General features: G+C 50.2%; 1 protein-coding gene across 1 annotated transcript in view; it reads left to right on the forward strand.

Moving 5' to 3' along the window:
* Positions 1-2114: 2114 nt before the first annotated feature.
* Lmnb2 (lamin B2) overlaps positions 2115-21042 on the forward strand; it is a 27352-nt gene continuing 8424 nt past the window's right edge. Inside the window, exons 1-2 of the mRNA XM_004632738.2 lie at positions 2115-2381; positions 18059-18195. Of these exons, the coding sequence (XP_004632795.1) occupies positions 2118-2381; positions 18059-18195 (401 nt within the window). The 5' untranslated portion in view covers positions 2115-2117. The remainder of the gene's footprint in view (positions 2382-18058; positions 18196-21042) is intronic.

Below are 21042 nucleotides of genomic sequence, written 5' to 3' on the forward strand. Positions count from 1 at the left end.
TTTTTGGTACAGGGTCTCACTACACAGCTTGGACTAGTAGTAATCCTGGTTTCAGCCTCCCCAGCGCTGGGATTACAGACAAGCAGCACCACACCGGCAGGCTCAGCGCCCCTGGGGGGCGGAGCTGGCGGGATCAAAGCCGGTCTCTCCTCTTGTTTAAGCATTGTTCCTTATTTCTGCTCAATCAACCCTCTTTCTACCTGTACAGCTACCTCCTGTGCTGGGCTCCGGACCCCCTTTCTACTCACAGATGGGAGCTGCCAGACTTGTGAGTCACTGAGAAAATCCAATGAGATCATTCACCTCAATTTGTTGAGCTTTTATCCCTAGACACCCTCTTCTGGGACATCTTATGTACGTGGCAAGCTACAATGTGGCTTGCGGGGGCAGAGGCTCTGACTTCTCTCACTGGACGAGTTTTTAGAGGCTTGCTGCCTTTCTTTCTTTGCTCCTGGGGAAGGAAAACAGAACCTTGACATAGAGCTCCACCATTGCGGGCCCTTTTCTATTCTGAGACAGGGTCTTGCTATGCAGTTCAGCCTGGACTTGAGCTCATTTTGTAACCCAGGCTGTTCTCAAACTCACAGTGATCCTCCTGCCTCAACCTCCCTAGTGCCGGGGTTACAGGTGTGGGCCATCAGGCCCAGTTTGAGGCAGGGTCTTGCTAAGTGGCTAAGTTGCCTTGGTTGGCCTGGAACTTGCCATCCTCCTGCCTCAGCCACCCCAGTAGGCGGAATGACAGGCATGTGCCAAACCTGTATTTCCCCCCTTTTTAGTTAACACCTAATACTTGCAACAGAAGGCCAGAGATAGGGCTGGTGAGATGACTCAGTGGTCTAAAGCACCTACTTAGAACAAGCTTAGCAAAGCACAGGGACCGTGGTTCAATCCCCCAGCACTACATGCCAGCCAGCCACGCCCCTAGGTGGGCTAAGCTGGCCACACACACACAGATAAATAAATAAATTAATTAAAAAAAAAAACAAACAAGGCAGATAGCTCAGTGGGATAGCTCAGTGGATTAAGCACCTGCTTAGGCAAGCACAGGGACCAGGGTTCAATCCCCAGCACCACAGGCTGCACCGGCCCCGCCCATGGATGTACTGAGCCAGCTACAGAGACTGGCATGGTGGTGCCTGCCTGTAACCCCAGGCTGCAAATAGGTGGATCACCATGAGACCAAGCTGCATAGTGAGACCCTGTACCAAATACATAAAAAAAAGCAAATAAATAAATAAACTAATAATTTATGGGCCAGGCTGTGATGTAATGCACACATACAATGTGTGCTGATCATATCAGTATTTCCAGCTCATCATTTCTTTGAAGTATTTGATCTCCTCTCCTCAAGTTCCTCATAAAATGTATAATAGGACACTGAGAACTACAGACAATCCACTGTGCTTTGTTTGTTTTTTTTAGATAGGATCTTGCTATGCAGTTCAGTTTGGCCTTGAATTTACCATGTAGCCAAGGCTGGCCTTAAACTCTTGGTGATTCTTCTCCCTCATCCTCCCCAGTGCTGAGATCACAGGCCTGCGCCACCATGCCCGGCTGTTTTTAATTTTTCTGGAAGTGCTGGGGATAAAACCCAGGGTTTATATAGGCTAAGTAAGCGTCCACTCATGAACCCTAGCCCCATGAGATTAAGATTTTTAGCTTTCTTTTTTTTTTTTTTTTTTTTTTTTTTTTTTTTTTTTTTTGCTCTAAATGCCCTAAGGGGTGGTTTGGCTGGCTGGTGTGTTGTGGGGATCGAACTACAGCAACCTGAGGCTGACAGCTTTGTGGAAGCAGCCACTTAAACAACTGAGCTAAGGCCAAGCCCCCGATTTTTAGCTTTCACACATGACTCAGAATATGCAGCGTCTTTCTGTCTGCTTTGCTTACACGATGTCATCCCTCCATTTCCACCTACACGTCGGGTCAAGAGAGAGGCTTCGGGAACTCCAAGCGAGAGTCAGCTGAAGACCACAACTCCCGGTGTGCCTCGCCTGTACTCGACGCCCAGAGACTACAACTCCCGGCGGACCCCGCGCGGCGGCTGGAGGACCACAAGTCCCGGCGTGCCCCACGCGGCGGTGGGTGGTGGTGGCGCCATCTTGCGCGGTGCGGATTGAATGAGCGCGCCGAGACGGGGCCGCCGTCGCGATCCGAGCAGGCCGCGAGCAACCGCCGCCATGGCCTCGCCGCTGCCCAGCCGCGCGGCCGGACCCGCCACCCCGCTGTCGCCCACCCGCCTGTCGCGGTTGCAGGAGAAGGAGGAGCTGCGGGAGCTCAACGACCGCTTGGCGCACTACATCGACCGCGTCCGCGCGCTCGAGCTCGAGAACGACCGGCTGCTGCTCAAGATCTCCGAGCGTGAGGAGGTGACCACGCGCGAGGTGTGTGGGGTCCGCGGGATCAGAGGGGACCCAGCGGGGAAGCGAAGCACACCGCGGTGCTAGGAGGGCTGGGAGACCTGGAGCAGGGGTACCGGCTGGGGGCTCCCTAGGGACCCCTGGGGATTCGGGGATCCCCGAGGAGCAGGTGCAGGCCATGCAAGCCCCGCCCACCGAGGGTTCTTGAGAGCTCCGAGGGGACCCCGACCCCAGGCATCCAGACTGGGCATGCCCCGCCCTCTAGGAGGTCCGAGGAGATTTCGAGGACCCCGAGTGTGGGGTGCAGACCTGACAGATCTCATTTTCTTGGGGTTCCCCAGGGTGTTTCAGGGACTCCTCATCGAAGAGTACAGACCAGGGGTTGTCCTGAGAACCTCCTGAGGTTTCCAAGAGACTCAGGAGCAGGGACGCAGACCTGGCAAGCCCCGCCCACTAAGGTGTCTAATATCTAGGGATACCCCAGACACAGGGGTCCACGGAGTGTTTCTGTGGACCCCAGCTGAGAGATGCAGGCCGTGGTTGTCCTTTGGGGTCCTTAGGATTTTCAGTGAGGAGGCAGACCAGGCGGGCGGTGCCTTCCCTAGTGTGAGGGATCTTGGGGCAATCTCAAGGAGGTGATGGCCCAGCTGTCCTGGGGATCTCTAGTGGCTCGGGGAACCCTAAAGACAGGTGTGTCGGACTGGGCAAACCCTACCTACTCAGTGATGAGAGATTTTGGTGGAATCTCTCAGCAAGAGGAACAGAGGGGCAGAGGCCTCCTTTGGGAGGTCTCCCAAAAGTGATTTTACAGTCCTTCTAGGGAAGAGTGCAGACAGAGCCATTCTACCCAGCAAGGGGTCCTCAGGAGTTGGGGTTCTATGAGGGCCAGGCTGCAGTCTTGAGGTCTCATGCCTTATCTTTCATATGATTTTGTGGAGGTTTGGAGGACTCCTGACTGAGGAGGTTTAATTCAGGGTAGACTTCACCCCTAACTGAGCATAAGGGCATCTTGGCTAGATACTCATGGGTACTCCATTCCAGGAAGGGATGGGGGTGTCTCTGATCTCTGAGGAAAAGGAGGGCAAGGGCTCACTTGGTCTTCTCATGGAATTCTGGGGAGAATCCAGGGGAGGTCCTTATAAGTGGGGTCAGGTCCCCCCACTCTGGGTCTGAGATGGATGGGGGGGTCTAGGGAGGGTTCTGTGGGGAATCTGGGTGGCCCAGAGTTGGGCACAGTGGCCTGGTCTCCCCTTCACCCACCTGAGGGTGCCAGCAGGCAGGCTTGAGGCAGTTGATGCAGCAAGAGTTGTTGGGGTTTGGGGCAGGCCGGGGCTTCCCTGTCTTCTGCAGGACGGGAGTAGGAGGTCTTGGCGGGGGCTGAGCAGTGTCGTATAGGGGATTCCTTCTCCACCCTGAGGTCTCCCATCTATGGCCTGATTCTGGAGGCCCGGTGAATTGAGGTTCAGGAGGGTCTTTTTCTGTTCGCCTCTTAACCCTGTGAGTGGCCTCAGGCAAGTCACCTAACCCCTTTGAGACAGGTGGCATAATGATGCACTGCTTCAGAGCAAGTACTTCCAGGAGTCATTTGTCACTGCTGTAGGTGCCAGGGGATGCTCAGAAACAGAAAACCCTATTGTGCTCCAGGGCTGTGGAGGGTCCTGTGAATCCTGGTTGAGTGAGGGCCCTGCTTTTATCTGTGTGATCTTGCACAGAGCCCTGGGCCTCCTGGAGCCTCCTCAGTATCGCCGTAGGCAAGTGGGGAGAGTTGGCAGCTGGTGGAGCATGCACAGCATCCCCGAGGTCGTGGCTGGGTCCAGTCTTGCAGGTTGTGTCAGGCTCTCAAGTCCTGAGGCACCGTGTCCTCTCAGGCCCTCTTTGTCCTGCAGACCCCTGGGGATGCAGGACCTGGAAACCTGTGAGAGTTGCCCATACTGACCCCTGCTGGACAAGCCACTGCGGGGAAGCCTCCTGGCCACCTACCTGTGAGCCGAGGAGCTCCTGTGTCGCAACTCCACAAAGCTGGTCAGAACACAGGACAATCAGTCTTCAGTGGGAGCCAGGGGAGTCCCATAGTGGGTGACCCTGGCCAGTCCCTGGTGATCAGTGTCTGCAGGGTATGTCCTGGGACCGCTCTGGGGACTAATATTGCCATTAGTGGATGGCTGTGGGGACCCCAGGTCGAGGGGCGGGGCTGCTGCTGGGTGGTCATGTAGCATCCAGGCGTGACCTGCATGGCCAGGAGGGCTACGGTTGGGGTTCACTGAGGTCCCTGGGGTGTCATGTGGAGCATTGTCCCCAGGGCATCCTTTGCCTCCTTTAGGGAGCAGTGGTTATCACAGCTGGAGGAGACAGCACTGCATGGAGCAGGTGGGGGGCCTCTTGCTTGCTTCCTGAAGCCATCTTGCCCCCATTCTTCTGTCCCCTGCCCTCACCTCTCACGGTGACAGCAGAACCAGGGCAGGTGTGGACACTGTGCCTGCATGGGGATGTTCTTTGGTATGTTGTACTGGTGGAGTGGACTATGGCGTGAATGTCCCAGTGGGGGATGTTGGAGAGAGGTCACTGTTGGGGGCACCTGCCCAGGCGTGTTACATTTCTGCAGGCATACAGGAGGGCTGGCCCGCCCGAGGAAGTGGTGAGCAGGGAAACCCCAGCCAAGCTGTACACTGTGTGCATCTGTGCCACCCAGGGGCAGGTCACCTCGGGTCATCTCCACCCCCACCCCCACCCCAGCATGTGCTTGCTCATCTGTTGGGATTTTTCAAGCGTGGCACTCATAGGAGGCCATGGGGTGACACTAGACAAGAGTCCCTGCCACAGCCCCTACAGCTGCTAGGCCACCTGTCCTGGCTGAGAGGGGCTCTGTGAGGTTGCATGCATTGCCGTGTGTGTGTGTGTGTGTGTGTGTGTGTGTGTGTGTGTGTGTGTGTGTAGGTGGTGCAAGTGTTGTGTGCACAGGGCCAGAGTCAGTGTTTCAGTCAGATGGCCTCGTCTCTGCCTCTGGATGGCACATACATAAATGGACCATGCTGTGTGCCAGGAGACTTCACTTACTACCCTGAGATGTGAGTTCACTATGATTTGCTGGTGTCACAAATCAATGTCCCCTTTCCTTCCTGCTCTGTGCCATTTGAAAACCTAAGAGCAATTCTCGCTTTGGGCTGAGTGGGAACAGGTGGGGCCAAATTGGCCTGTGGGCTGAACTTTGTAGATCTGTTACAATCCTTGTTACTAAAGCAGTAGTGGGGCTGCGGAGATGGCTCAGTAGAATAAGCGCTTGCCTGGCGAGCACAAGGGCCTGAGTTCAATCCCCGGTTCCGCCAAAAAAGAAAAAAAAACCAAACAACCACTAGCAGCTGTGGCACAGCTGTCATCCCAGCACGTGTAGGCTGAGGCGGAAGGCTCTCTTGAGTTCAGGGCCAGTGAGACCCTGTTAGGAAAAACAGAAAAGCAATGAGATCCATATTTGACTGAGGTCTCCTCAGTATTCTGCTAGTGTCCTTTTCTGTCCTTGGGTCCCATATTACATAGTTCTTGGGACTGGAGGGGCTCCTTGGGGTGTGACTATTTCTCAGACTCCTACTTCTGTTACCCTGCACAGTATTGAAAAGAAGCAGTCAGAATTTTTGTAGGATGCCCTTCAACTGAGATGTTGTCTGAGTTTTTCCTCATAATTACAGTAGAGATGAGATGAACAATTTTTTGTTTTTTGAGAAGGGGTTTGGCTATGTAGTTGAGGCTGGCCTTGAACTCACCATGTGTCCCAGCCTGGCCTTGAATATGCAGTGTTCTTCCTGCCTCAGCCTCCTAAGTGCTGGGATTACAGGTGTGCACCAACAATCCAGTGACATGAACATGCCCCCCCCAACAGGGGATTGAACTCAGGCCCTTGCGCTTGCCAGGGAAGAGCTTATTTTACTGAGCTATCTCCTTGGACCCCTGAACAGTATCTTTTTTTTTTTAAATTAGAGTGAATGTTTTTTTTTAAATGTGTGTGTGTGTGTGTGTGTGTGTGTGTCCAGCTCAGCCCACCAGGGGGTGGGGCTGGCTGGCATGGGGAGGGGATTGAACCATGGTCCCTGTGCTTTGCTTTGCTTAGCTTAGCTTGTTCTAAGTAGGTGCTTTAGACCACTGAGCCATCTCACCAGCCCCGGAATTATTTCTTGATAATAGCCATTTTTTTCAGGGGTGAGATGGAATCTCAGTGTTATTATTACTTATTTATTTTTGTATTTAGGACAGGGTGTACAGGGTCTCACTATGTAAATCAGATTCATAGTGATCCTCCTGTTTACAGCCTCCCAAGAGCTGGGATTATAGGCGTACACCACCACGCCCAGTCTCAGTCTCTGTCTCAGTGTGCCCCGGGGGCTGGCCCCTGACCCCTGTGTCGGGCTAAGCAGATGCTTTAATCCACTGAGCTATTTGGTCGGCCCACCTCAGTGTTATTTTGTCTTTTTTTTTTTTTTTGGAGGGAAAGAGGGTCTCACTGTGTGTGCAGTTCAGGCTGGCCTTGAGCTCGCTTTGTAGCCCAGGTTGTCTCGAATTCCCAACAATTTTTCTGCCTCAGCCTCCCAAGTGCTAGAATTACAGGTATGTGGCCCTATGCCTGGCTTCAGTGTTATTTTTAATTTGCATCTCTGAATAACCAGTGATGTTGAACATTTTTTCATGTATTTATTTGCTATTTGTATTTCTTCATCTGAGAAGTGTATATTCATCTCAGATACCCATTTGAGGACTAGGTCTTTAAATTTGAGAGGCCTGATATATTTTTTCTTTAAATTTATTTTTATTTATTACATTTATTTATTGTGTGTGTGTGTGTGTGTGTGTGTGTGTGTGTGGCCAGCTCAGTCCACCAGGGGGCGGGGCTGGCTGGCATGTGGTGCTGGAGGATCGAACCGAGGTCCCTGTGCTTTGCCAAGCTTGTTTCAAGTAGGTGCTTTAGACCACTGAGCCATCTCTCCAGCCCCAAGGCCTGATATTTTTGAGTTCTTGTTTGTTTGTTTGTTTGTTTTGGAGTACCAGGGATTGAATTTGGGACCCTGCACTTGCCAGGAAAGCACTTAATTGCCAGGCAAGCATTTATTGAGTTCTTTATACATTCTCAATAGTTTTGGGCCGGGCAGATGGCCCAGTAAAATAAGCGCTTGCCTGGTAGTTGCAAGGGCCTGAGTTCAATCCCCGGTTCCGACAAAAAATAAAAAAAAAAAAAAGATTGCTTTGCATCTTTGCCGGATAGTCAGTTGTTTAAAGCGCTGCTTGAGTAAATACAGGCAAGCGCATATGTCCGCGGTTTGATTCCCAGCTCCCGAAGCTGTGCCAGACCTGCTCTTAAGGCAGCCTGAAATAGCCAAAACAAAAAAACTCAATAGTTTTGAGGAATGGCTGGCAGACATTTTTTCCCACACTGTGGGTTGTCTCTTCACTCTTGGTGGTTTCTCTTGCTGTGCAAAAACTTTTTAGGCCAGGTGTGGCACATGTCTGGAATGCCAGCACTCAGGAGGCTGAGATAGGAAGATCATTGTGGGTTCAAGACCACCTGGGCTACAAAATGAGCTTAAGGATGGCTGAACTGCATAGCGAGACCCTGTCTCAAAAAGACCAAAGAAAGCTTTTTAATAAGGTGAGGTTTTAGGGGCTGGGGAGATAGCTCCACAGTCTAAGTGCCTGCCTGGCAAGCGTAAGGCGCCCAGTTCGATCCCTGGTACCATACGCTGTGCTGACCCCAGAACTCTGGGTGCACCATGCTGGTCACTGAAACTGGACGGGGTGGCCTGTAATCCCAGCTCTGGGGAGGCTGAAACAGGAGGGTCACTGTGAGTCGTAGCTGCGTAATGAGACCCAGTACCAAATAAAAAAATAAATAAAATATTTTTAAAAAATCAAGAGTTCAGTGTGATGGCACAGGCCTGTCAACCAAACATTTTGAGAGGCTGAGTCAGGAGGATTGTGAATTGCCCAGCCTTAAGCATTTAGTAAAACTCTGTCTCAAAAGGAGACTAAGTGTCTAAAAAAGAACTGGGGGTGTCATTCAATGCCCTGGCTTCCATTCCCAGTACTGAAAGGAGAAACACAGAAAATTGGCACCCATGATAGGAAGAATGCTACAAGTCTGAGCTGCGTAGTCAGACCCTGTACCAAATAAAAAAATGAATAAACGATTGTTAAAAAATTATAAAAGAAATTAAGATGAGATTTCAATTGTTGATTCTTTGTAATAGTTCCTATGCAGTTGGGTTTTATTCATAAAGTCTTTCCTGTACCAATGTCTTCAAGAGTTTTATGTATTCTGTCTTGCAGCAGATTTAATGTTTCTGTTTTCATATTTAAATCTTTGATCCATTTTGAATTTAGTGCATGGTGAAATTTATGGGTCCAGTTTTAATCTTCAGTGTGTGCAGAGCCAGTTTTTCCAGCACCATGTATTAAAGAGGCTGTCTTCCCTCCAGTGAATATGTTTGGCACTTTGTCAAAAATAAGGTGGCAGGCCTGGGGATATAGCTCAGTGGCATAGTACTTGCCTCGTAAGCACAGGATCTTGAGTTCAATTCCTGTTACAAAAATAAATAAATAGGGGCTGGAGAGATGGCTCAGTGGTCTAAAGCACCTACTTGAAGCAAGCTTGGCAAAAGCACAGGGACCGCGGTTCGATCCCCCAGCACCACATGCCAGCCAGCCCCACCCCCTGGTGGGCTGAGCTGGCCACACACACAATAAATAAATGTAATAAAAATAAATAAATAAATAATTTTAAAAAAATAAATAAATAAAATAATGGTTGAATACGTCTGGAGTTGTTTCTGCATCTTCTGACCCTTTCCTTTGATCTTCAGGTCTATTTTTTTATTGTTTGTTTGTTTGTTTTTGCTAGTGCTACGCTATTTTCTTTTTTTGTGGAACCGGGGAACAAATTTTTTTTGTTGTTGGAACCAGGGATTGAACTCAGGCCCTCACGATTGCCAGGGAAGCACTTATTCCACTGAGCCATCTCCCTGGCCCCAGTGCTGGGATTACAGGCATGTACCACCATGGCCGGACTCTGGCCAGCTCAGCCCGCTCTAGGGCGGGGCTGGTGTGGCATGTGGTGCCAGGTATTGAACTGTGGTCCATGCGCTTGTCTAAGCAGGCACTTTAGTCTACCGAGCTGTCACGCCAGCCTCAGAATATGAATTCTGATGTAGGGTAGAATACTGTAGACATCTTCAATGTCTACTTGTTGAAAAGTTTGGTTCAGTTCTAGGGGTTTTTTTTTTTTTTGAACCAGGGATCAAATTAAGAACCTTGAGCTCGCCAGGCCAGGCACTTTTGCTGCTAAGCCATTCCCCCCGCACTTTCTTTATCCTTTTTTTTTTTTTTTTTTTTTTTTTTTTGGTGGAACCGGGGATTGAACTCAGGCCCTTGAGCTTGCCAGGCAAGCGGTTATTTTTTACTGAGCCATCTCTGCAACCCTACTTTCTTTATCTTTTTCTTTCTTTTATTTCTTTGTTCGTTTGTTTATTCTTCTCTTTATTTATTTGGTACAGGTTCTCGCTACACAGCTTGGATTTACAGTGATCCTGTCTCAGCCTCCCCAGTGCTGGGATTACAGGCATGCACCACAATGCCTGGCTCGCCCAGGGTTCTGGGGCTGGCACAGCATGGGGTATTGCTGACCGAACCTGGGTCCTTACACTTTTCAGGCAGGCACTTAGATGGCTGAACTAGCTCCCCAGCCCATAATATATTTATTTTTCTTTTCTTCTTTTTTTTGCGATACTGGGCATTGAACTCAGGACCTTGCACTTGCCAGACAGGTGCTTAAGCCACTGAGCTATCTCCTCACCCCTCTAATATGTCATTGTTGATTTTTTTTGTCTAGTTCATATTGTTGATTTTTTTTGTCTGTCTTTTTGTGGAACTGGGGTTTGAACTAAGGCCCTTGCACTTGCCAGGGAAGCGCTTATTCTACTGAGCCATCTCCCCAGCCCAATATGTCTTTTTTATAACAGGGGACTATTGAGATCCCCCAATACATTGATTAGTGTTTAATTTTTCATATCTATTAATATTTTATATAATTAGGCATACCATTTATTGCATATATGTTTATGATTGTTATCCCTTCCTCTTGGATTGTTCCCTTTACAAGGATATAGTGACTTTTAGCTCCCTTAGGCTTGTCTTGAAATTTGCTTTGTTTGCACATAGAATAGCTACCTCTGCTTTTTTCTGGGTTCCTGGAAAATGGAGTATTATTTTCCATGCTTTGAGTTTCAGTCTATTCATTTCTTTTTTAAAAAATTTGGGGGCTGGCCGAATAGCTCAGAGGATTAAAGCACCTGCAAGGTCTGGGGGTTCGATTCCCGGGCCTGCTGTTCTGGCCCCACCCCTGGGGTGTGCTGGGACAGCAATTGAGACTGGGTGTGGTGGTGCCCCCGGTGCCTGTAATCCCAGCTCTTGGGAGGCTGTAAACAAGCAGATCACTACGAGTCCAATCTAGTAGTGAGACCCTCAACACCCTGAAGACCCTTCCCTAAAATACAAAAAAAATAAAATAAAAATTTGGTTCGTGGTCTTGCTACACAGCTCAGACGTGTAGTGATCCTCCTGTGTCTGCTTCTGCAGTGCTGGAATCCCAGACGTGTGCTACCACGCCCAGTTTCGGTGGCCAGCATAGCATGCCTAAAGCAGGGCCTGCATGGCGTGTGGTGCCAGGGATCGAACCCAGGTCCTTGCACTTGCCAGGCAGGCACTTAGAACACTGAGCTATCTCCTGGCCCTGTATTTCTTTTTGGATTGTGTTTCTTGTATGAAGCATATTTTTTTTTTAAATTTATTTATTTATGTGTGTGTGTGGCCAGCTCAGCCCGTGTGTGTGGCCAGCTCAGCCCACCAGGGGGCAGGGCTGGCTGGCATGTGGTGCTGGGGGATTGAACCGCGGTCCCTGTGCTTTGCTAAGCTTGTTCCAAGTAGGTGCTTTAGACCACTGAGCCATCTCACCAGCCCCTGTATGAAGCATATTGTTGGATCTTTCTTCTTCCATTTTTAGTATATGTACTGCCAAAGCAGCCTTGGATCTTCCATCTTGATCCATTCTGCCAGCCTGTCTTTTTTTTTTTTTTTTTTTTTGGTGGAACCAGGGAGTCTATGTCTTGATTGGTGAATTGAGATAAAAAAACATTGATAGTTATAACTGATATGTATTGATTTATTATTGTCATGTTATTTTTCTTGTTTTTCCCCCCTTCCCCCTCCCTCTGTTTGTTTGCCTTGCTTGGCATATTCCTTCTGTTGGGACTCTTGGAGTCGTAGTCCTTGTTACCTCTTTTTAGAATGTCTTTCTGGACATTTTGGAGCATGAATTTGGTGGCCATGAATTTCCTCAGCTGTTCTTTGTCATGAAAGTATCTATTTCTCCATTAAATTTTCAAAGATAGTTCTGTGGGTACATCAATCTGGGCTGGAGGTTGTTTCCTTTACAGGTTGAAATACTTTACTTCAAGCTCTCCTTGACTTGAGGCTTTATGCTGAGAGGTCAACTGTGATTCTAGTGGGCTTTCCTTTATAAGTGATTTGTTTCTTTTCCTAATGCTTCTAAGATTCTGCTCTTGTGTTGACTTTCAGGAATCTTCACCATGACATACCTGGATGTAGATATTTTTTGATCATGGCTAATTGGAGTTCTGTATGCCTCACTTATTTTGTGTCAAATTCTCTTTCCCTATCAAGGAAGTTTTCTTCCAAGATGGCTGTGAACATTTTTTATATCATTTGTGCTGTCTCCTGCTTTTCATTGACTCCAGTCAATCTTAAGTTATTCTTTGCCCCATTCGGCAGCTCTGGGTTGGTTTGTCTTGGTCCGTTGACTTTTTAAATCTTTTGGGGGCACTTGCCAGGCAGACGCTGTACCACTGAGCTGCATGTCAGCCTCCTCTGTGCCGTTTTTAAGGAATCTTTCTTTTCATGATCACTAACCACAGTGCTTGTCTGCTAGGTCTGAGATGTCCTCACATTGGCTTAATCTGCTGCAGATTCTCTGCATGGAATTTTTATTCTCTTAGATGTCTGCTCAAATCTGCCTACGGATCCTGTTTCTTTCCTATGCTCGGCATTCGTGGTTTCCAGTTTTCTTGAGCTCTTCTCCTTTTTGTCTGGATTTGCTGTAGAGTCACTAGTTCTCATTGTGGACACCATCTCTGCAGTTGTGTGAGAAATTATTTCTGATTTGATTATTTTCCCTCGAATCTCATTGACTTGGTTTGTTATTGCCAATTCAGAGAGGCCAGCTAGGGGCTGGGGATTTGGCTCAATGGTAGAATGCTTGCCTGCAAGCTGGAAGCCCTGGGTTCGATCCTTGGCACCAAAAACAAAACATAAAACCTTCCCTAAAAAACAATTCAACCAAAAAAATACGGTAAAATCAAAAAAGGTGAAAAACAAACAAGGCAACAGAGAGGCCAACTGGGTGGCTTTCGGATTATCCCACCTCACTGCCCCCTGGATTTGCCTTTGGTGAGCTGGGTGTCTGGGGTTGCATTTTATTTGAGTGTCTTCTTATTTTCTTTTTATGCTTAAATTCCTGATGTGATGCTTGTAAATTGCCTGTTGTGTGTTGCTTTATTGCTACTAGTTAGAACTCTTAGGAAATGGCTGTTTCTCCGGGTATCTATCAAGTATAACTGGTTTTTAGGTTTTGAGTCTGTTGTAAGATCCTACATCTTCACTTTGTTGGGCATGAGAAGCGGCCGCCCGTTGGGCCTAGCACCTGGTTCTCTGGTACTGTGCCACAGTATTTTCTATGACCTTTAGTCAGCTTCAGTCTTGGAATACTAGGGAGGACAGCTGTTTAGAACATTTTTGTCACTTTTGGCTAAAGTGGTGCCATCAGCAATAATAGTCACAACAGTCACAGCCTAGAAAATGACAAAGTGAGGTAACCATTAATTGGCCACCTTTAACCATATGAACTAAATTTGTGGTAATATACCAAAATCTAAAACAGATCAGAAAATTGTATGCAGTATAAAGTCCTTAATATGTCAGTCTTTCTCTCAGGGGTTAAAGTTTAAAAGAGATTCAGGAAAAGCTAGAACAGGGTTGGGGAGATGGTTCAGCCGCCTGCCTGTTAAGCGTGAGGTCAGGCCCTGAGTTCAGTCCCCAGTACCAAAAAAAAAAAAAAGGAACGCTAACTTTGGGAAACTAGGACAGAGCACAGGAGGGAAAGAGAAGGAAGAGATAAAAAGAACAGAACCACAACCACAAAGAGGCTGGAAACCACATTCATACTCATATAAAAGCAAGATCAAACAGTGAAGGAGAGAAAGAAAATGATAGCAATGAACAAACAAGAGAGACTGATGGATCTGTCTGCTTCCAGGTGTGTCTGCTATCCTGGTGGATGGTGTGTAGAGACAGAGTCTGGGTCCGTACCTGTCTGTCTCAGCAAGCCAGTCGTAGCTTTTTGTTAGGTAGGGTAAGTGCAGCGAGCCCGCACCTTCTGGCTGAGACCTGCGGCCATCAGCACACTTTCTGTGGGCCTGAGCCCAGCTGGGAGCCACTGGATAGAGCGCACAGTAGCGCTGAGTTCTGAGTTCAGTCAGCCCTTCTGACTAGCTCCCAGCCATTTCTCTCTCAGGTGGGCTGGCTGGGCCCTCAGCGCTCACCACCAGCTAGTGCAGTCCTTCGCATCCAGTACTCCCTTTATCGCCATGTCTCCGTGGAGGCGCTCACCAGCAGTCACTGTGTGGCTGCAAGTTTGAATCGCTCTTCTCTCTTTTTTTTTTTTTTTAAATTAATTAATTTATTTATGTGTGTGTGTGTGTGTGTGTGGCCAGCTCAGCCCACCAGGGGGCGGGGTTGGCTGGCATGTGGTGTTGGGGGATCGAACCGTGGTCCCTGTGCTTTGCTAAGCTTGTTCCAAGTAGGTGCTTTAGACCACTGAGCCATCTCTCCAGCCCTGAATCGCTCTTCTCATGCAGTGAGTTCCATCTCAGGGAGAAGGCTGCCTTCTTCCTCCTGATTGAAGCTTTTCCTTTCACTCTCTCTTGTTTTGTGTTACCAGGGATTGAACTCAGGACCTTGTGCTTGCCAGAGAGGCTCTTATGCCACTGAGCTATCTCCCGGCCTCACTCACTGTGGGCTTGAATTCATGCCTCAGATTTTTCCTGGGTCCAGGGGAGCTGCTTCCCTTTCGTCCTCCATGTTCCAGCACCTGGACGGCAGCACCCAGAGAGGCGCTTTCTCTGCTGCTTACTCTCCACCATCCTGGTGCTTCCCTCAACAATACCTTAATGGAATCTTTTCCTTTTTCCTTCTGGAGGTCCTAAGGATGGAACCCAGAATCCATGTGAGGCTATACCCCTAGCTCTTTGATTTTTTTTTTTTTTTTTAATTGAAAATTTGAGACAGGGTCTTGTTAAGTTACCCTGCCTGGAGACTGGGTGTGGCGGCACATGCCTGTAATCCCAGCTCTTGGGAGGCTGTAAACAGGCAGATCACTACAAGTCCAATCTAGTAGTGAGACCCAGAACACCCTGTAGACCCTTCCCTAAAATACAAAAAAAGTTACCCCAGCTGGCCTCCGAGTTGTGTTGCACCATGATGACTGTCTCAGTCACCTTTCTCCTGTTGCTGAGACAAAATACCTGACACCCAAAATTAAGGAAAGGAAGGCTGGCTGGGCCAGGGAGTTATTAGCTCAGTGGAATAAGTGCTTGCCTGGCAAGCACATGGTCCCAAGTTTGATCCCTGGTACCACTAAAAAAAAAAAAAAAAGGAAAGGAAGGCTCATGTAGCCCACAGTTTGTGGAAATTTCAGTATATAATGAGCTGTCTCCAAAGCAGGGTGATAGGACACAGCTCCCGCAGCTCATGGTGGCGGAAGACAGCAAGGCAACAGTGGCACAAAAGGTGGGGGAGGCAGGCCTTTTTTCCTCCCTTATATTGTATGCAGGCTACCTATTGCACTCACACCATCTCTCTCTTTTTTTAAATGTATTTAGTGCAGGGTCTACAGGGTCTCACTACACAGCTTGGGCTCCCAACCCTCCTGTTTTCAGCCTCCCAAGTGCTGGGATTACCGGTGTGCCCCACCATGCCCAGTCTCAATCTGCATTTCAGCATGCCCCAGGGGCAGGACTGGCATGGCAGATGGGGGATCGAATTCCTGGCCCCAGCATCTGCCTAAGCAGGTACTTTAATCCATTGAGCTATCTGGCCGGCCCACTTACACCATCTCTTGTGAGCTCTTGCTCAGTCTGAAGATATTTATAAAGAGAAGACCCTGGCCCTCTGTTGACTCGAGCTGGAAACACTGTAACTGCTGAGGCCAGGGCATGAAAACAAGAGGTACAAGTTTAACAAGCAATTTTCAAGAGGCCCCCCCATGGCAGCATGAGTCTTTGGTGAGACATCTAGACATAAACCCTAACAATGACTAAAATAGCAAAAAAAAAAAAATTTTTTTTTGGAGGCCCGAAGATGCCTTTAGGGCATTTCTCTTTTGCCATGACTATCTGGGTTCGAAACAGAGAAGCTTGAGCTTGAGGGCTTTGTTTAAGCAGGCACTTAAACAACTGAGCTTAAAATAGCAAAATTTTGAGCTGAGCTGAATCCTCTCATCCCAGTACTTGGCTGAGGCAGGAGGACCATGGCAAGTTTGAGACAAGCCTGGGCTACAAAATGAGCTCAAGGCCAGCCTGAACTGCAGTGAGACCCTGTCTCAGGAAGATGATAAATACCCTGTACAGATTCAGAATTGAAATTTTTCCTTTGCCATGCCTGGGTTCTGGTGCACTCAGTACTGATCTTGTCTTCAGTGAAAACTGGCATTTTATTCACCCCACAACCTGCTGAGGGAATGCACCACTGGGCACTGATCAGAATCCTTGCAGTGGTGACAGGATGTCTCATCCACGCCACTTCCACTGAGTAAAAGACCTTACAAAGAAGAAAGGTTTAGGGCTGGCCAGATAGCTCGACAGATTAAAGTGCCTGCTTAGGCAGACGCGGGGACCGGGATTCTATCCCCGGTGTGCTGTGCTGTCCCTGTCCCTGGGTGTGCGCTGAGGTACAGACTGGGTGTGATGGTACACACCTGTAATCCCAGCTCTTGGGAGGCTGTAAACGAGAGGATCACTACAAGTCCAATCTGTGTAATGGAACCCTGTAGACCCTGTACTAAATACATTTTTAAAAAGGTTTAAAAAAGTTTTATCATGGTCCCAGCCCTGCAGGTTGGCCTCCTCTTAAAGGTCCCACACCTCATGATACAACCACCCACACTCTCCCCAAGATCCTGCAGGCTCCCTTGGTCTGGGACAGGGGCTTGGGGCACAGGCAGTAGGTTATGATCAGTCCTGCCATGATATTCATGCCTGAATTTCTGGGTGTGTTTCCGGGTCTCCCGAGTTCACACTTCGGAGCAGAGGTGCTGGGTCAAATGATCCCAGCCATGCCATCGCACATAGTGCCCACATACTGCCATGCTGTCCGTGCTGAGAGCACTAGCGGGTATGAAGTGACGGTACTGTGCATGTTTCAAACACATCCCGGACATGCCTCCAAGGATTAGGGAAGGGCAGCAGGCTAGCAAGAAACCCGAGTAGTGCTCCCAGCTGGTGCATGCGACTGGGGCAGGACAGGTGCATGTGTAGAGCAGACAGGCACCAGGCTGAGGGGTCCCCCACCAGGGACAAGTGCGGAGGTCTGGTGCTAATTGTCCCCTGGCCTTCAGCAGCTGTCGACCCTGGAGGGCGGAGGGTAGGCCCACACACAGGTGGGCGGGGACCACTCTGAACAAGGGGCAGGAGTCTGTGCCTTGCTGGGGAAGTGAGAGGCTCTGCCCTGGTGGGGACACCCGGGGACTAGGTTGGCCAGGAGAGATGAAGCCAGTCACAGGCTGCCTCAGGACAGCCCAGGAACTTCGGTGCGACGTGCTTTCCATCAAAAGTTGTGTTGTCACCTGGAGACAAATGTATTGAAGCAGTGATTCTGAGCTGGGGCAATGAGGGCTCGTGAGATGGTTCAGTGGTCTAAAGCACCTACTTAGAACAAGCTCAGCAAAGCACAGGGACCGCGGTTCAATCCCCCAGCACTACATGCCAGCCAGCCCCGCCCCCTGGTGGGCTGAGCTGGCCACACACACACACAAATAAATAAATTTTTTTAAAAATTGAGCTTGGGCAATGGGGCTCTGGGTCGGATCTTGAGACGGGGGTTGTCATAACTGGGGAGCATCTGACACAGGGCAGGTGGAGGCCAGGGATGCTGCTTAGTACCCTACAGCACCCGAGATGCCTCCACAGAGACTGGGCCCCCATGTTGAAGGAGACTCCCATTAGACGCCCCTCTGAGTTTTTGGCTTTGAGAGCTAGGGACATGGGAAATGTACCTTGATTGGCCATGACAGAAGCTGAGGGCCTGGAGTGTCCTGTATGGGTTTGGGCTAAGGCCTGTTCTCTGGCAGGGGCATGAGCTCCTTCATTGCCCAGGTGCTCTCCTGTGCTATGAGCTGGCACTTAGGGAGGGAACACCAGTTCATCCCAGAAGTGGTTACCTAGGCTGTCTGCTTCCTCGAGGCTGTCCACCAGGCTGAGCTGGGTGACGGGGCACCCTGTGTCCCAGGCTGTGGTCCCCTGGCTCTGGGTGCCAGGTCTTCATGGGTTGGGCTCAGGGCAGTTGCTGTGGGCAGAGCTCCTTCACTGCTGTCTCCCCAGGTGAGTGGCATCAAGGCGCTGTATGAGTCGGAGCTGGCTGACGCCCGAAGGGTCCTGGATGAGACGGCCTGTGAGCGTGCCCGGCTGCAGATCGAAATGGGAAAACTGAAAGCTGAGCTGGAGGAGGTCGCCAAGAGGTAGAGTCTGTGCTGGGTTCGTTCCCCCAGAGGCTTAGGCAGCTTCCTGGGAACAGGCCGGCAGGTCTTGGGGGCCAGGGGATGCCATGGTGGTTTAAGCAGAAAACGGAGGTCTCAGAGTGACGGCCTGGTCTTTTCCTCACACGCGGCAGCAGATGGATACCTAGGCACAGCCCCGCTCCCCTGTGGTCACATGTCTTTGTGTGTCCCTGTCAGCACATGTTCAGTGCATTGAACCAGTGGGGTCATGGTCACTTGGCAGTTCTCATGGTTTTCTGCTGTGTCCCCTCTGTCAGAGACCAACCTTCTCCTCCTTAGCCTTTCAAGGAACCTGCCTGACATGGCATGGGATGCTTGCAGTAGCAGCAGGAACAACTGCTAGAGTGGGCTGGTGGCCTCTGACATGCAGCAACACAGTGCCCAGGCACCCAGTCCTCCGCCCAGCCTCTGGCTTTGGAAGCCCCTGTGGGTGACTGCTGCCCCCTGCTGGCAGGAGGTCCCGAGGCCTTCCTAACAGGGCTGAGCTGGATCTTGGCCACCTGGCGTGGTGACATGCATGGCAGCAGCGGTGGCCTGAGGAAGTGCTGCCCAGGTGACCCGGGCTCCATAGGACCCCCATGCTGGACTGTGACCAAGTAGTGACCAGGGCCGCGTTTCCAGCAGTGTCAAGGCCCCTGGGAGCCAGCGCCCTGCCTGTGTGGCTGGGAGCAGAGCTGTCACAGTGGCCGCTTGGGGGGACCGGGTGAAGTCAGCCCTCCCGCCTGGGTGGGCTCCATGCAGCACTGTGGCCCTGTGTGGTTAGTGAGTAGGTTCCAGGTGCGTGTCAGGACAGGGACCTGGGTGTGGCTCCCAGTGAACCCTTCGCACACGGGTCCCTGGCTGCAGCCCCAGTACTTGAAATAGCTGCTCATACAGGGCTCTCACCTGGATGGAGAGACATTCTTAGGCCAGCCTGGTGCTCAGAGACGCTGTCTCAAAGTAGAAACTAAAAGGGAATGTGTAGCCAAATAAATAAATAAAATGGGGCATGTAGCAGTGGAGAGAGCTCCTGGGTTCCGGCCTGGTGGTGTGAGAGCAAGAAGGCAGGGCCTGACCAGGTGCTCAGATTCCTGACCTCCTCAGGTCTTCGGAGCAGTCACAGGCACGGTGCTCCCGGCCAGGCTGACTTTATCCTCCTCATCTGTCCAGTCCCAGTCCCTTTCACGACGGTTCCAGGCAGTGTTTTTTTGTTCGTTTGTGTTTGTTGAGACAGGGCCTTAGTAAGTAGTCTAGGCTGGCCATGAACTCGCTGTGTAGCCCCAACTGGTCTGGAATTCATAGCTATCCTCCTTTCCCAGCCTGCTAAGTGCTGTGGTTACCGGTGTGTACCAATATGCCTAGCTCAACGTTTTCTTTCCTTTTTTTTTTCCAGTACTGGGGTCTGAACTTAGAACCTTGGGTTTGCCAGGCAGGTACTTATGCTGCTGAGCTATCTCCCCAACTTTTTTTTTTTTTTAGTTTTCCTTCTAACAAATGAATTGCCAGAGCCTCGTGGTGACAGGCAGGCAGGCAGCCTGTGGGGACCTCGCACATGGTCCTGGGGAGCTTTTGTCGGTCTGTGAAGAATCTGCCTAGGCACCCTGATTCCCTTAAAGAAGGTGTGAAAGCCCATGGGCGTTAGAGCCATTCTCCAGATTGACAGAACCCTGGCATGGGTGAGGGCCCCCAGCCCTCTGCTTCTGTCACCCTGGCCTGTTTGCTGACCTCAGGCCTGCTGGGCAGGTGTCACCAGGCCTGTGCACTGCTATTGCCTCTGTTGGGCACACACTTCTAGAATGAAACTGCCACAGCCCTGTCCACGCCCCCATCCTGCAATTTCTTCCCCACAGCGCCTCACCTCTGGCCCTGTGCGCCTCCTCCCCACGCGGGCTCCCGACACCCATGCCAGCACCCATGTCTCTAGAGTGGTGGGCAGCCTCAGGTGTGCTGCTGGCCCAAGAAGCCGCCTTCCCCAAAGCCTGGCCTCGGCACAGTTTGCAGACCACACCCCATGGCAGGTCCACTGCAGAACTCAGGTGCAGCCCTCCCAGCTGAACAGTGTCGCTGCTGTCAGTCAGCTCAGGAACATAGCTGTTCCCACCCCAGGACCCTCCATGGAGGCCGATACTGTGCTGGACACAGCGCCGTGTCCCTGGGGCTCTCGAGTCAGCTCTGTGGTGACATCGCTGGTCTTTACCCCACTCAGCTCATGAATGCTGATACGGGATCCCCAGGTGTCTGAACCTAGGTTTACACCTTCCCCTGGGACACCTGTGGCTGTCAGGAATAGGGATGTTGCTGGCCTGGAGCAGGTGGAGGCCAGTGATGGTCAGCGCCCCACACTGGCCAGGATGCCCTCACCATGAAGGACAGCTCAGCCCATTTGAGGGGGGGCCTGGATGGCCCATTATTGCCTAAGGGGAACCCAGCTCCCCTGAAGGAAGGGAACAGTGCCCAAGTCTAAGATTATCAAGCCTGGGAGTCTTCACAGCCCAAGAGCTATACCAGGATATTTTTGTTTAAAAACTATTATATCAAGTACATAGTTGGTAGAAATGGGAACCTGCCTGAAATATCTTGTTTACAAACAAGGTCACCTCCAAGCAAAAAAAAAAAAAAAAAGATATTGCCATTAATCTCCCTCAGAATCGCCCCCTTGCTTCTAGGACACTTGTCCCATTGTTCTTCCACTTTTTTTTCTTTCTTTATTTTTTTTTTTTGTTTTTATTTTTATTTTTCAACAAATAATACACTGCATATATTCTTCTTAGTGGTTAATTGCTGTACAAGATGCGGACTTGTGATCCTATTTACAAACACCATTAGAAC

The sequence above is a fragment of the Octodon degus genome, unplaced genomic scaffold (assembly GCF_000260255.1).
Source record: "Octodon degus isolate 3935 unplaced genomic scaffold, OctDeg1.0 scaffold00050, whole genome shotgun sequence".
NCBI classification, from domain to species: Eukaryota; Metazoa; Chordata; class Mammalia; order Rodentia; family Octodontidae; genus Octodon; species Octodon degus.